Source organism: Talpa occidentalis, unplaced genomic scaffold (assembly GCF_014898055.3).
Source record: "Talpa occidentalis isolate TD23 unplaced genomic scaffold, MPIMG_talOcc4v2.1 talOcc4.15, whole genome shotgun sequence".
Taxonomy (NCBI): Eukaryota; Metazoa; Chordata; class Mammalia; order Eulipotyphla; family Talpidae; genus Talpa; species Talpa occidentalis.
Genome location: NW_023601543.1, coordinates 9,172,203 through 9,188,736, shown reverse-complemented (window position 1 = coordinate 9,188,736; position 16,534 = coordinate 9,172,203). Strand labels below are relative to the sequence as shown.

General features: G+C 44.7%; 1 protein-coding gene across 2 annotated transcripts; it reads left to right on the top strand.

Annotated features, from left to right (window-relative positions):
- The first annotated feature begins 33 nt into the window (after window positions 1–33).
- On the top strand, window positions 34–4,874 carry LOC119246439 (putative MAGE domain-containing protein MAGEA13P). 2 transcript variants are annotated; one of them, XM_037512799.2, is made up of 2 exons: window positions 34–107; window positions 3,263–4,874. In XM_037512799.2, exon 2 carries the CDS (start codon window positions 3,324–3,326, stop codon window positions 4,380–4,382), a length of 1,059 nt encoding a protein of 352 aa, XP_037368696.1. In that variant the 5' UTR covers window positions 34–107; window positions 3,263–3,323; the 3' UTR covers window positions 4,383–4,874. The 2 variants fall into 2 exon arrangements, with proteins under 2 accessions (XP_037368696.1, XP_054551895.1); XM_054695920.1 differs by lacking the exon at window positions 34–107 and adding an exon at window positions 250–329.
- The last annotated feature ends 11,660 nt before the right edge of the window (window positions 4,875–16,534 follow it).

The window sequence follows — 16,534 nt, the reverse complement described above, 5'->3', positions numbered from 1 at the left end:
GCGACGTCTGCCTGACGACACTAAGGGCGACGTCTTTGCCTCAGAAGGGGACCCTGGGTGCAGGTTTAGCCGACACAGAAGGGTCTCTGGCTCTGTCGGGCTCTAAGGTGAGACTGCAGAGGGAGAAAGGAGGGCGAGAGCTCTCGGCCCCCACAGAACAGGCCCTGAGGCCTGTTTGGCCCCTGCAGCTGTCCCACAAAGCCCCTGGTAGAGTGCCCGGATGAGGCCTGTTCCGCCCACCATCTTGGATGTTGGAGGCACTTGAGTCTGTGGGTGGGGTGTGTACTGAGGGCCGAGGCTAACGGAGTCCTGCGCTCCGCAGACTAAAGGTCAGGGGCCTGAGGGAGAAGGGGGAGGCAGCCCACTTAAGTTCTTTGCCCTCTGTACAGAGGGAGCTCCAGCAGAGATGGTGGGTTGGAGTGGCGCCGAACTTCCCTTTTGGGAATCTGAGGGAGGTGAAGCTTGTGTGAGGGGCGGCAGTAGGCGTCCTAGAGGTTGCCTGGAGAAGTGTGAGGAAAGAGATCTCCCATGGCTGGGGGCGGGTGGGGGGGTGCAGCCCTACGTTGTGTTTGTTCTTAAGTCAGGAGAGCCCCAGGCAAGCTTCCCTAAAACACTGTACCTGACTTATGTCATGGGCATCTGAGGGCCCCTCGCCCCCTCCCCTGCCTCTTTCCTTGGCCTCCTGCCATGCCTCCTCTTCACCAACGGCGCCCCTCCCACCCCTCACCAAACCTTGCCACCTCCTTTTCCCTCCTGTCAGAAGTAAATATGAATTCCTTGGGAAGGACCGAGGGTATGGCTCACCATAGAACCCAGAGGAATCTGCACATAAGTTCACCTTGCCCCTTCTGCTGTGCCCCAGTTTTTTCCCCCAATTCCAGGTTCGGGGGTCTCAGGAAAGCACGCATGGGCACTCCGCAAAGCGGTTTCACCGGGTGACTGGCCCGGGGCTGAGGGGGCAGGCCCACTGCGGCCGCACAGTCCTCATATGGACTTGGGGCGGGGTCGGGCCCCCTCAGCAGAGGGACCTGCGCAAACACCACCGAGCCATACAAGGGCGGGTAGGTTTCTTGATCTGAAGTGCCCAACCTCTGTGATCAGAAGGAAGAATCCCCCTCCCTGCCATGACATCAGGGCTGAGAGGACAGAGAAACCTGTCCTCTGAGAGGCCCCAGGCAGGGCTGTCAGACATGCCCCTCCACCCTCCTCTCTTGCTTATCTACTGTCTCTGGGAGATGGGGGACTTTGCTGGAGGAAGACATTTCCAAGTCAGCAAAATGGAGGCCTTTCAGGCTCTGTATCAAAAATAAAGAGGAATATCATGAGGACTGAAAGTTACCTTCAAGATGGAAAACAGAGCTATCATGTAGCTCTCCCTCTGCCCCTGCTGACAGCCCTAGCAGACCCTGTGCAGGCCTGTCAGGCTGAGGCTTAGCCTCATTCTCTTCTTGGGGCTCTTAGTGAGGTGGCAGTCTTAGTCTAAGGGGTTCAACCTTAGGTCAGCAGAGGGAGACAGCCCCAGCCCTGCCTGGAGTTAAGGTGAGGACTCTGAGGTAGGACCTTCAGCTGTAGATAGGGGGGACTGCAGCTGTCTCCTGCTGGGAGCCCTGAAAGACTGCATCCTCTTCCACTGCCCTGCTCTGCCCTTTTTCCTTGCCTGGCATCTCTGGGAGGCAGAGCACTGGCCTGAGGGGCAACAGAAGGCAAAGAACACAGACTCTGTCAAGAGTAAAAATGAATAAGCTTCCAGATAGATCAGGGTACCTCCCACTCCAGACAAAGAGATTTCCCACAAAAACCTGCACCACCCTGTCGTCAGGCCTGGTAGGCTCACAAGGCTGTCTGATTTGTCCCTCATATCCAACTGGCATGGGGTGGGAGCGGGGTCTCAGGGAACTGAACAACTTTGAGAAAGCCAGATTCAGGTCACGAGACAGACGAGTCCCTGCTGGGCATTGGGGCGAGTACTATGACGGATGCCTAAGTGTATCCACCACCCCAGAACATACTGGGCCCAGTCCCTGCTCGTTTCTGGGTGGCTTGAGCAGAGGTGGCTGAATAGGGCACCTCACTCTTGTCTCACTGATATCAGGGATACAAAGGCCTTGGTCTGATGGGGCAGCTTCACATCAGCAGAGTTGGGGGGTAGTCAGGCCAGGAAAGAGCCCGAGGCTCTGCCAAGAGTTAAAGGATGGACAGTGGTTATAATTGAGGGCACCCCCTCCACCCTACTCCTGCCCCCGGGAAGCCCTCGTACATGGTGTGTGGATGTGGTTCACCTTCATTCCCACCTGGTTTTCTTCGAGGACTGTACTTAGGACAAAGGAAGGGTGAGTCTGAGGCTCTGCCGAAGGTTAACTGGAGGATAGAGGATTGAGCAGACCCCCGCATCCCACCACACACACACACACATACACTCAAGAACAAATGCAACCCAGCATCTCCTTGTCCCTGCCGTCAGCCACGATAGGACTGAGGGCGTGTTGTTTGAGTGTTGCATCTTCTCACTTCTTCCTCTACTGTCTGGGGGAAGTAAGGGCTTGGTGTAAGGAGGGGTGTCAACAGAGAGGGGCTTCTTGGGTCCTGCCAGACATCAGGGTAAGGACTGAGATGATCCCCTCGACCCACAGAGTTCATTCAGCTCTCACTGTCAGAGGGGGCCTGAGCAGGTGTAGCCAAATGTGGTACCCCCCTCACTTCCTCCTCTTGATCTCAGGAACATGAGCTCTTGTCCAGAGAGTTCTGTCCCAGGTCAGCTCAGGGGTGATATGCTAGTAGAAAGGTGAGGATGCTGTGCATTGAGAGGACCATCCTCCCCAGAAAAATGGGGACATGTGAAAGTCTAGCTCTTCCCCTCATGTCAGCACTGGGACCCCCAGGATTGTGACTGCAGTCTGCAGCCTGTGGTGTCCCCTCAACTTCTCTTCTAGGGGATCAAGTAACTGGGGCTGAAGGCCTTTGGTCTGAAGCATGTGTTCTCAGATCAACAGAGCAGAGGAAGCCAAGGCAATGCCAAGAGTCAAGCTAGGGGCCCCAAATATCTACCTAGGGCCCCCACCAACTTCACACCCTACTGTCTTAACCTGAAATCTGCAGGCTATGCTGGTTGGCTACATACTGAGGAGCTTTTCTCGGGCTCTTAGAGACAGGCCAATCAGAAAGACAGGAGATTCTAGAACCCTAGCGAAGGGAACACCTATTAAAATGAGCTTTGTCAGAGCTGACAAGGTTGAGCTTCTCACACTCTTCCTCTCTCCCTCAGGCCAATTTCATCACCCATCTCCTGCCCACTCTTCTGCCGGCTGCCCCAAACACCAGTTGCCATGCATCATAGTCAGAGTCAGTGCCCCAAGCCTGAAGGAGGCTTTCAGGCCCAAAGAGAGCAACAGGGCCTAGTGGGTACACAGGTTCCTGTAGCTGAGAAGGAGGCAGCTGCCTCCTCTGCCTCTCCTGTAGTCCAAGGCACCCCTGAGGTGGTTCCTGCTGCTGGGATACCAAGTGCTCCCCAGAGTTCTCAGAGCGCCCACTCCTCTTCCTTGGCTGTCAAAGCCACTCTGCCTAGCAAACCAAAAAGCTCCAGCAGCCTAGAGGGTCCAGGTGCCTTACAGGTCCCTCCACAACCTGAGTTCGTGCTCAGTGATGTGCTAGACAAGAAGGTGGCTGAATTGGTGCAGTTCCTGAGCATCAAGTATGTAACCAAGGAGCCCATCACACAGACGGAAATGCTGAAGCTTATCACCAAGGAGCACGAGATCCACTTCCCTCTGATCTTCCAGAAAGTCTGCGAGTGCATGGAGGTGGTCTTTGGCATTGAAGTGAAGGAAGTGGATGCCACCAGCCACTCCTACGTGCTTGTCAAGATCCTAGAGCTCACCTACGATGGGGTGCTGTGTGGTGGCTCGAGCATGCCCAAGACGGGCCTCCTGAGTCTCATCCTGGGTGTGATCTTCATGGAAGGCAACCGTGCCCCTGAGGAGAAGATCTGGAAAGCGCTGAATACGATCGGGGTATATTCTGGGAAGAAAGATTTCATCTATGGGGAGCCCAGGAAGCTCATCACCAAAGATCTGGTGCAGGAAAAGTACCTGGAGTACCAGCAGGTGCCTCACAGCGATCCTCCACGCTACGAATTCCTGTGGGGTCCCCGGGCCCACGCTGAAACCAGCAAGATGAAAGTCCTGCAGTTTTTTGCCAAGATCACTGGGACTGACCCCACAGCCTTCCCATCGCGGTACAAGGAGGCGCTGAGAGATGAGGAAGAGCGAGCCCAGGCCCGGATCGCCACTGCGGGGGAGACCGCTACCGCGGCCGGCGGCGTGTCCAGCACCTTCTCCTGCCCTGATGACCCGGAGCCTGAGGAAGAGTCTTCACTCTCTGCTTGAAGAGGGCAGGCGGGGTTCTGGGTGGTGGAGGCCTGCCTTGTAGTCTTTATCTCTTGTTCTTCCTTTGGTGTTTTCAAATGTTCTTCCTCCAGAAAGGTTGGCCGGCTTCAGCATGTAGCTTCTGTGCGGCGTGGGTCAGGGAGGAAAAGCAAGAGCAGGAATTCTGCTCTTCTGTAGCAAGTCGGGAAACCTTCCCTCTTTGGGGATGCGGAGCAGGATAACTTAGCCATGGAATAAGAATTTTTTAGAAATGTTAAGGAGCCTGAGAGATGGGACCCAGAAACAGGGAAAAATGTCAGAGATGGTCCATCCTGGGATTCCTGTATCCCATTTAGTCTGCTGTTTTGTAAAGTTAAAAATACACGCCTGAGGGGCAAGCGCCGTGGGGAGCTGGTCCAGTGGACTGTGCCGGAGGGTGATGGGCACCATGTGGTAACCTACATGGGAAAAGGTGTGACCCGCACCCCTAAGTCATACGGTGTTATAAACAAATGTTACCTCAATAAAAATAGTTTCAAAAACTGTGTGCCTGAGTTCGCATGGCTAATTAAAGCGTGTGTGAGAAACGCTCAGTGAATGAGATCTTGGGCTCACTGGCTCATGTATTCCCCAAACATCCTTTGAGGGTCTGCTCGTCCAAAGGTTCTAAGTGAATAATGGGGATTCTAGGATAAGCGAGACACAACCCCCCAAACCAAAGAAGGCCGGCCGGGGGCGTGGGGTGCAGCCGGCCTGCTGGGAAGGCGGCAAGAACAAGAGACAGCAGCGGTGCGGAGGCGGGGCTCCAGGGAAGGGGCCTCTCCAGAAGCCGGGTCTCGGCAGTTCGGGCTTTGGGGACCCGCAATTCCTTCTGGGGCAGTGGGTTACAGCGAGCGGGCGGGGCTGACGCTCGGTCAGTGTGTTTTGGAGGACAGAGAAGGCCTGGTGCGGAAAAGTGCTCAGTGGCTCCCTCTGGATGGTGGCTAAGCCCGAGAGAAGGCCCACCCGGGGCGGGGAAGCAGGGCGTCCTGACAGCGGAGCGCGGTGCGCGGACTAGGTGTTCTGTCCACCTCTGCAAGGGTGTCCTGAGAATGGGGCGATCGTTCCTTGAGGTGGTACCCAGAAACTGACACTTTTCCCCTGGCCTGGGGGAGACAGAGCTGGCTGTATTGAAAGGACACTTTAATTAAGCTTAATTTTGAGTGTAATTTAACCAACTGTAAGCAAGGGCTAGACTTTCGGTGGGGATAAAATAGTGGTTCAGATGGAAGAGCACCTGGCAGGGAGGGAAATTAATCTTTGATCCCAAGTTCTAGGAGTTTTGAATTGCATCCAGCTAGGGCAGTACCCATACACCCAAATTAAATAATACAATTCATAAATAATAATAAATTTACTGAGTTTTAATTGCAAACCAGTTAGGGTTCACTTGGAGTGCTGCGTGTTTTCTGAGATGACATGGAACACACACACATGTGCACACACACAGGAAAAAGTGACAGAATCTGGCATCAAGACGTTCTTTGTTAAAGATCCGATAAATGCCAGGTACTCTACCAGGTACTTACATTTCATATATTCCAGAAATTCTACAAGTCAGGGATTATCAAACCCACCTCACAGATGAAGAACCTGAGACTTAGCACTTGGCAGTGTGCCCAAGACCAGGTGTCAAATAAGTGACAGGACGAGGACGAGCTCCTGGGTCTGCATGTCTGAACTGATCAAGGCCCAGGCTGCTCCTGCGATTCTCAGCCTGAGACATTTCTCTGCCCAGTACCCTATAATGTCTTCCTGGCAGCATAAAGATCTCTGTGGCTCTGCTACTAAAATCAGGCCTTATAAGAGAGGGTGACAATGTGAAGCAAACACGAGTTGGGAATTTCTGAGGGCTTCATCACCTAGGATCCTGGTCCCCAGGTCTCAGGGTCCTTGAGCACTGACTGCCCCGGTACTGGCCTTTTTGTCAGGCCACAGCACTTTCCTGCATGACAGCATCTTCCCCTGGGTTTGGCTCTGGAACCTGGCCTGACCTGCTCACCATGTCTCTTCCTCTGAAGTCTGTGCCCTGTTCCTGGTGAAACAGCCCCAATCACCTGCCTCCCCCTAACTTAGAGCATCCCTATCCACAGCAGAAGCCCCCAGGCAATCCGACTCCTCATTCTGGAACCCTGAAAGTAACAGTGCACTTTGGAGGATGTTTACACACCTATGTGTCTTCAACCCATGCTCAGATTGTTTTTCATATAAGCTGGTGAGTAAAGTCTGACTGGTACATAATCTACTGCTTCTCAGGATAGACCCTGAAGTTAGGGTTTTTGAAACCACCCTGGTTCTAGAAGGTGCATTATTTGAAACAGGCCACTGACCACAGAATAAGCTTACCTAGTGGTCAAAAATTAAAGCCACCTTTGTAAGCAATGGATGAGGAAGCACCATAGAAATTACCATGCAATCAAACACCTATAGGCGTTTGTCCCTAAAACTCTGGTGTCCTGGAGGGTGAACAAATGGTTCTGTGGTAGAGCTTTGCTCTGATCAGAAAAGACAAGAACAGTCAACCGTCCTTCCACTGCCTGCGTACATTTGCCCCTCCAGGGAAATCCTGATGTGAAGGGGGCCTAATGACACCTATACAGCATCTTGTGGACGGTAGCAGAGACTCACCAACTGAGATTTTCAACATATATCCTGAGACAGGAGAAAATTCTCAGGCTACTGAGATTGAGGTTATCGCAAAGGGCAGTGCAGAATCCCCTGCTAACATTTATAGGATTCTTTGAGAACTAGACGTGACCCTCTATTTGAAAGCCCCCACCACATAGAGGGCTCTGGAAAAGTTGGTGAATTTCCAGGCCAATCTGTCTCCTCAGAAACTCCTCCAAGAAAATGTAACAAATCATAATGGTTGCTTTTATTGAACTGGGGGACTTAGGGGGAGACTACAAGTGCCTGTCTTGTCTTCCTCTCCTTGCTGGGTGGCTCAGTAGTAATTGGACAGGAGCCAGCACATCATTTCCATGCATCCCTGCTTTTAGCAGCAAATGTTCGGATCCCCTATAGGGATGGTGGAGCTACAAGATGGAAGCAGCTTGGATCCTGGGGTCACTTGAGAAAGGAGAATCCCTATAACCCACCTTGAAATTTATACACACACACACACACACACACACAAATAAACAACAGTTGTGTTAAGCCATTCAAATTTCAAGATTTGTTGCATAAACTAGCAGTTACTCTAATGAACTCAGCTCTGATTTCTGTTGGAAGGCTTATTTAAATATTTGGTGGTGAGTGTGGTGTGAGACATACATTTGCAGAGATGTAGCCCTATACCCCTAAACATACACAATGTGGTACATCAACATAACCTCAAAAGACATCATTAAAAATAAATATTCTAATTACAGAGATAATTGTGTCTATAGCCTCATTGCAAAATATTCTGAAAATATAGGACAATCACAATTCTCCCCTTTACAAAGTACCCCCCCAAATTCATCCAGCTCCTTAGAGGTGGATGATAATATATATTATGTTGAATAATGTATATTATGTTGATAATGTATATTATGTTGATAATGTGTGTTATGTTGAAGCTGTTGCTGGGGTTTATGTTCATAGATTTGCTCTGAAAATATGTTTTTTCAACATACGTAGGTCGTGAAGTACATACCCATTTGACACTTGCCTTTGGCACTTAATAAAGTGGATGGAGATCTTTCTGTGACAGCATCTATAGATCTGTCTTGCTTTAGTAATTACTCTCTAGAGTTCTCAAGTATGTCTGTGTTCATAATTAATTAAACACTTCTGATAAACACATAAGTTGTTTTCCCTTTTTGTGTGATTAATGAAACTTAAATCAACATCTCTGAACATGAACTCTCAGCAAACGTGTGGTTTTCTCATAAGAAAGACATTTGAATGTGGAAACTGGATTTAAGAAGAAAGGGTATGACTATTTTGTATTTGTAAATATTGCTGAAACCTTATTCCAAAGATGCTGTAGCAATTTATTTTTCCATAATGTATTTTAATACCCTATATGCTCAGAGCTATTATATATTATCAGTCTTTCAAATTTGGGGGGAATATGGGTGGGAAAATATCATCTCACAATTGTTTCATTTGTGTCTCCCATTTTCAGCAGAAAATAATCCCTCATCCATGTAAAGCTGGGTTGATGCACTGATGTTCTGAGTAAAGGGATCCTCTGGGCATGATTTAAAATTCTGAGATGTCCACAGGACATCTCTCGTTACTTTGAAAATCAAGGATTTGGTGAGAATGACCAGGATCCAGGGCAGGAGACCAGACCAGACATCCTCAGCCCGGGCCTCTGAGAGCATCCTGAGGAGAGCAGCTGCCAGGGTCCAGGAGCAGGGCCACACCCAAGAACCATCCCAGAGAATCGCAGCCAGTCAGAGCTCTAAGTCTAGATTTCAATATAGTGAGAAGGGTTCAGAAGGAGCTTGGGGTGGAGGTGACCAGAAAAACAGTCTCAGAGTTTCCCCTGGGATTTCTGAACCTGCCTGAGTAGCTGTGGCACTTTGAGTTTTGTTAATTTTTTTCATTGAGGCAAAAGGCCCAGACATGATGTAGACATCACGTTGTTTTTTTTTTGTTTGTTTTTGTTTTTTCAAATAATAAATTGTATTTTTATATTCCCCATACAATTGCAACCCCCCCATTCTGACCCCAATCCCTCCCCTCCCGCCCCTCACCCCCAAAAAGTGTCTCTGGTTCATAGTTTTTTGTTGATGTTGATTTTCACTTTCTTATAGTTATTCATTTTCCTGGTCCCTTATTTAAGTTTTCTAGATTCCTGCTATGAGTGAGACCATCCGGTATTTTTCTTTTTCTTTCTGGATTATTTCGCTGAGCATGATCCCTTCCAGCGTCATCCATGTTGCTGCAAATTGCATGTGTTTATCTTTTTTGAATGCTGAGTAATATTCCATGGTATATATGTACCGCATCTTCTTGATCCAGTCATCTATTTTTGGGCATTTGGGCTGTTTCCAAAGCTTAGCTATTGTAAATAGTGCTGCACGTTTTAAAACAGCAAATATGACCCTCTGGTACTTAGATCCATTCATTCTTTCCTTCGTCTGCCCAGCAACACCTACTGCACACATACTCAAGAAAAACAAACATAAATGAAAAAGCACTGAATTCAGGCTGGAGATGAGGTTAGGCTGCATACAAGGCCATTTAAGGCCATACGTTTAGATAAAATTGAGGTCTCTATAGATAGCAACCATCACCTCCCTGCAAACATAGTCAGCAACCAAAATTACACAAAAAATTAAAGGGAGAAGGTACTCATCCAGAAAAGTCCATCAGCGAAAAATCTTCTGTGTGAATTATATACATATATATATATAGATAGATAGATATAGAGATATAAATAGACATAGATATATTTATATCTATACAGGCCCATGCCTGCGTGTGTGCATTCATATTATAAATACAGTGATATATTATAAATAAAGCTATATATTATAAGTACAGCTATATATTGTGTATATATTATATATTATAAATTATAAATATATATTATAAATACAGCTATATATTCAGCTCACTTTTAAGAATCTACTCTTGGCTTCCTCTGTCCCAGTCTGAGCTTATTCCCACCAAACATAGAACCTTGTGTCCTCTAACCTAGTCTGGCTGTTTCAGGAAGCTGGCAGCTCTGCAGTGAATAAAGTTTCTCACAACAAACAGAACCAGGGGCTGGATGGCCCAGGTAACTGGACGCAGAGATTCCAAGATGTGTCCTATATCTAACTGGTGGACAGCAATAGTCAGATGTTAGATGTGGAACCCAGTGCTCCACCTGAAGCCTTTACAAGAAATCCAATGCATAAACTTGAAGGCAGAGCAACCTGGTTGAAGTGAGGACTGTAATCCCAGCATCCTGCCCACTCAGTGCTTTCTTCTGCCTTGGGGCAGCGGCCCTGACACTCAGCCGCAGAACTCTAAGCTTCCACCGAACACTCTGGGAAACGTGTGATGGGAGTCCCTTCAGCAGATGTGGGACCTGCACCAGCACCTGTCTATGCAGACTCTATTCTGTCCAATGCACTGAATCCCAAAGTTGCTGCCTGGCTTTGCAGCGCTAACAACTTGCGACCCCCAGCCACTGTATCCCCCGCATACCTTACCATCTGCCCCATCCCTGACCTAGACACACACAAACACACACTGTCCTCCTACCTACCCCTCATGGGTACACGGTCTCCTGCTCACACACGTTGTATCTTTTCTCTGCATGAGCCTGTCTGCCTTCCCTGCAACCCACCATCCTCATTGGAATTTTGTTAGGATTTTTCACATGCATTTGCTTCCTGTTGACCTCAATACCTTCCTTCCTTGTCTTGCTTCTAATCTATTCTACAAAGAGGCCGCTGTTAATGCCATTACCTGGCAGCGTCTCAGCACCAGCTAACTTGGAGCACTTCTGACGTTTCACCCATGTTTTCTTTTTCAAAAGTATTCTCCTGCCCCAGGCCCCTCCACAGGGCAGGAAACTCAGCTCGCTTTTATCTGTTGTCTCTTCTCCCCCAACATGGCCCCTGATTTTAGTTGATATTCAAACTACCTAATCTATAATCAAATCTATGAAAGATGTATAGCTTAATTCCTCTTAAGAACACAATGTGAAGTGATTGCCATAAGAGTCCCCTGGATGGAACAGGGAAGAATCCTACATCTGCTGTTCACAGCACCCATTCCAATAACCACATGTTCACATATTAAAAGAAAGTGTTTTCTAAATACCAAATATGTGTGAGCTCACCTGGGCACTAGGACCTTGAGTACAAAGAGGAAAACTACCACCACTTACCCATTAGCAATCAGAATAGTCAGAAATGCAAGAACCAGCTATGTTCATTTCTCCTTTCTGGATTTTCAGTGCATTATTGGAACACATTGTACTTCTAAACATATTAAAAAACCCTCCATACATTCTGTTCTTCTTACTGCAAAGTTCCAATTATCACCTGAACACATTTACATAATAAGGAAAACATATTTTATATTTACTATAGTAGTTGAAAATCCCAGCGCTCATCATTCCTTTGTGTCGATCTAGATTTCTATCTGACATCACTTTAAATCTGACTGGAGGACTCCTTTGAATGTTAATTGTAGTGCACAATAGCTGTCAGTGAGATCTTTCAGGCTCTGTAGTATTTTCAAAGCCTGTATTTCATCTTTGTTTTTAAAATACTTTTTCATTGGGTATAGAGAACTAAGTTGGCATTTTCTTCTCTTTTAATGTTTTAAAGATAGTGTCCCACTCAACTCTGGAATTTGTGAATATAAAAAATAAATACAATAAACCTTCTGTCATTCTTATCTGTGTTCCTCTGTAGGCAAAGTGACTTTTTTCCTCTTTAAGATACTCTTTTAGATTCTTGGATCTGTGTATTTATAGTACTATCAAACTTGAGGATTTTTCATTCATTATTTCTTCAGACATTTTTCTTTATCCAAAATGCAAGCAGATTGGGCCATGTGAAATTATCTCATAGCGTACTGATGCTCAATTTATTTGTTTCAGGTTTTTTTTCTTTCTCCTTATATTTCACGATCACTAATCTTTTCTTCCATATCGAAATGCCATGATTCCAAAACAGTGTGATTTTCAACTTAGTCATTGTCATTTTCATCTCTTGAAATTCATTTGAGGTTTTTATTACATCTTCAATGTCTGTATTTAACATGCATAAGCTTTCCTCTTAGTTCTTGTACTTAGGGAATACACATACAATACCTTTCAATATACTTGATTGTTGTCAGTTCTTGGTCAGTTTTATTGATCTTCCTCTTCAGCATCAACCCTAACTCTCCGCTTCTTTGCCTGTTTGGTAATTTTTAGATATTGAACATCGTGAATTTTATCTTGTTGCACATTGGATATTTTTTAAAATTCTATAAATAATTATCCTCAAGTTTTGTTCTGAGACACAGCTAAGTTACTTGGAAAGAGTATGATCCTTCCAGGCATTGCTTTTAAATTTTGTTAGGCAAGATCAGGGAAATGTTTAATCTGTGGCAATACTGCTTCTCTACTAAGGTGAAAATCTTCAAAATTCTCCAATTTATGCAACATGAACTATGAGGATTTCTACTTTCACCAATGGTAATAGAAACGATTCTTAACCCATATGAATTCTAGAGTTTTCTGTACAGCTTTCTCCTCTCTAGTATTGTACCCTTCAAAACCTGGCCACTTTGGCCTCCCTGGACACACAACTACATCTTCTCAACTCAAAGAGACTTTCCAGATTCTCCCTCTGTGCACTATCTTCCTAGGCAGTGAACTAGAATATTGTAGGATTTATCTCATTTGCTGTCCAGTTCTTAGAGATCACTGTTATTCATGGCCTAATACCTAATAAGTTGAAAATTATTGTTTCATATATTTCATCTGGATTTTTAGGCATATCAGGTAGGAGTTCATTTCCTGTTATTCTATCATAGCCAGAAGCAAAGGTCCTAGAATATAAATTTAACTCCTCAATTAGGCATTAAAAATGTCCCCAAATTCAATATTCTTCAAATTAAAATCAACATTCAAAAGCTGTGGGACACACTTAGTTTAATATAGACAAACTTACATACAACTGGAGAATATATAGCAAAATAACAATAATATTCTTTCTCTGCTAGAGGAAATATAAGTAATTTCTTATTTATGGTTTTAATATGTTTCAACATTTCTGAAACACATATGAATTACCCTTATAATTACAGGATATAAATATTTTAAAATGTGATTTTGACTACCAAAAATAAATATATATTCACTAGATGGTTTGTCTATAATACTGATCAGCTTCTAGCTTCTAGCATGTCTGCTGCTCCTTTCACTAAATAGAAAAAAAACCTACAATCCAATTAGTAAATTTTGGTTAGTCTTCCAGCTTCCCTTTTTTTTCCTTTTTCTCTTTTTTTATTTTACATCATTGTTCATTTTTAAATATTTGCTTCCCCCCACCCCCTCAGGTGTAGTCCCCATAGATCTTCCTTCACCAATGCACCCGTGCACCATCACCACAGTCCCCTGTGCTCCTCCCTCCCTCCCTCTGATCCCTCTCCCGCCTCCTCCCCTGCAGGATGTCTCTGACTTATAATTATCTGGTTTTGCTTTGTTGTGTTTTGTACTTATTATTTTTTTTACACTGATCTCTTATTTGGTTCCCCTATATTCCTGCTCTAAGTGAAACCATCCAATATTTTTCTTTTTCCTTCTGGCTTATTTCACTGAGCATAATTCCTTCTAGCTCCATCCACATTGCTGTGAATGGCATGAGTTTATCTTTTTTGATTGCTGAGTAATATTCCATTGTGTACATGAACTACATCTCTTGATCCAGTCATGTATTTTTGGGCATTTGGTTGTTTCTAGGTTTTACCTATTGTAAATAGTGCTGCAATAAACATAGGTATACAGGTGTTCTTTTGAATGTTTTTTTTTTAAAGATTTATTTATTTATTTATTTATACAAGAACTGGGGTACAGGCCAGAGGCGTAGGAGGGTGAGAGAATTCACCAGAGACAGAGCACGGAACAGAACAGGCAGACTGACGAAATACACTGCTGAGTGGAGCAGCAGGCAAGACAGGAGAGGTCTGTTGTGCCATGTGGGACCCTCGCCGGCCGGCCGGGATCGAACTGGCACTACAGAGGCTGCAGACAGCTTCACAGGGCAGTGCTCAACTGCCTGCGCCACCAGGGGAGGCCCGAATCAATGCTTTTGTGTCCTTTAGGTAGATCCCTAATAGTGGAACTGCTGGGTCATATAGTAACTCCATTTTTAGTAGACTGAGGAAACTCCAGATTGATCAGTATAATCCAACACATCAACAAAAAGAAAAATAAAGACCATATGATCATATCAAGAGATGCTGAGAAAGCATTCGACAAACTCCAACATCCATTTATGATGAAGGTCCTTAAAATTCTCGGGATAGAAGGAACATATCATGATAAAAGCCATATACGACAAACCCACTGCCAATATTATTTTTAATGGTGAAAAGCTGAAGGTCTTTCCTTTGAGATCAGGAACAAGACAAGGATGTCCTCTCTCACCACTGCTCTTCAATAAGAAGTAAAACTACCACTATTTGCAGACGATATGATAGTCTACATGCAGCTTCCCTTTTAAAGATAATGCTGCACAATAATAATCTATCTTCTTTTTGACTCCCTCTCCCCAGTAAAAGTATTAGCAAAATTTGAAAAGGGAAGATTATATTTACCTCCAAATTATATCTTCATGATATGATTAGATCCAAATTTTACATGAAGGACAGTACACAGAAAATACTGGAAGCAGGAATTATAATTATCTCATTCATTATTGTGAGCATTGTTTAGATGTCTCTTGTCAAAGCTCATGATAAATAAATCATGTTATTTTAAAAATATGATCCTCAGTCATTAATGCATTAATTCTGAGCTGTGCCTGAAAATGCACTTCTATTTTCCTATGATGGATACAGCATTTTCATAAAGATGTTTATCATTTTCTTTCATAGGCTATTACCAACACAGTTTCTTAACCAACAATTATTTTTCACAAAGCAAATACCCTGTGAAAAGTACTGTGATTCATAACCCTGATGATGCTTCTCTACTGTAAATGGCATATGCTTTGTTATTAGCAACAACTCACATACTCATGCTCTATACAGCAATTTCACCTTTTTAATGGCTTAATCTACACATGGCACTAACAAAGTCATTAACGGTCACAGATAATATTCTATACTATTTGTGTGCCTGAGGATTTTCTCATCACTGTATTATTTGTTACACATTATCTTCTTTTTCTTTTTAGAAGAACCAACCAGACTCATTCCTCATATGAGCATTTTCTCTTTTATTTTTTTAAGAATTATTTTTATTTATTTATAAATACAAGAACTGGGGTATAGGCCAGAGAAGATTCACCAGAGAGAGAGTGGGGAGCAGAACAGATGGATTGACTAAAATACACTGCTGAGGGGAGCAGCGGGGAGACAGTAGAGGTCTGCTGTGCCATGTGGGTCAATAGATCTGCCTGTTCTGCTCCCGACTCTGTCTCTGGTGAATCCTTTCACCCTCCACCACTGGCCTACACCCCAGTTCTTGTATGCATAAATAAATCTTTTTTAAAAAGTAAGCATAAAATGAGTTGGGCTGAGCTCATAAAATAATGTAATATTGTATTCAGCAAAGATTCTACAAGACTTGGTATTAAAAACTTGTTTTTTTGTTAATGCAGTTAACTATCACAACATCCATATTGTATAGGCAGGAAGTTGTGATATTTCCTTAAATTTGTTTAAAGAAATAGGAATAGGAATAATAACTTGCTGTAAATGGAAGAAAGACAAAGCATCTGAAGCCACACCCTGCAGTTAAAAGAGTCTGTAGGGCCTTCGTGTTCCCTTACTTGGCTCTTCACAGAAAGTCAGCATAGGAGAGGTCCTCGTATCATGACCTAGATGTACAGCACTCATTCAAAGTCCCTAGCACTTTCAAAGACCCTCCAGAACTTTATTAATAACAACCTTTTTGCCATTCTTGTCACTATCATTTTCACTGAAGCTGTGGATCTTAATGTTCTTGGGTAAGGATCCCTTTCAGAATCTGATGAAAGTAGGACTGATGGCATTTGGGCCAGGAAAACTCTCTTATGCTTATAGGTACATAAAACTCATAATTTAGTCTATGATTTCAGAGGGTTGATAGATTCCTCCCTTGCTGGGTTTAGTTTTGTCCTCCCAAAAGATACATTGAAGTCCGACTTTCTGTACCCATAAATGTGACCTTATTTGGAAAACCTTTCCAGATATAATCAAAACACTGGCGTGGGTGCTAACCTAATATGACTGGCATCCTTACAACAAAAGGAAGACAACGTGGAGACACAGACACACAGGGAGCACGCCATATGAAGAGAGAGACAGAGATCAGAGTGATGCACTTCTAACCCACGGAACACCAAAGATTGCAAGCTGTCACCAGAAACTAGAACATACACTTGAGATAAATTCTCCCTCAGAATACTGCAAAGAAACTAACAATGTTAACACCTATATTTTATTATTCTTTCCTATTGAGACAACATCTGTTTACAATGCTGTATATGATTTACAGA

Coding starts and splice junctions, on each gene's coding strand:
- LOC119246439 (XM_037512799.2), top strand. CDS start 3,324: ATGCATCATAGTCAGAGTCAGTGCCCCAAGCCTGAAGGAGGCTTTCAG.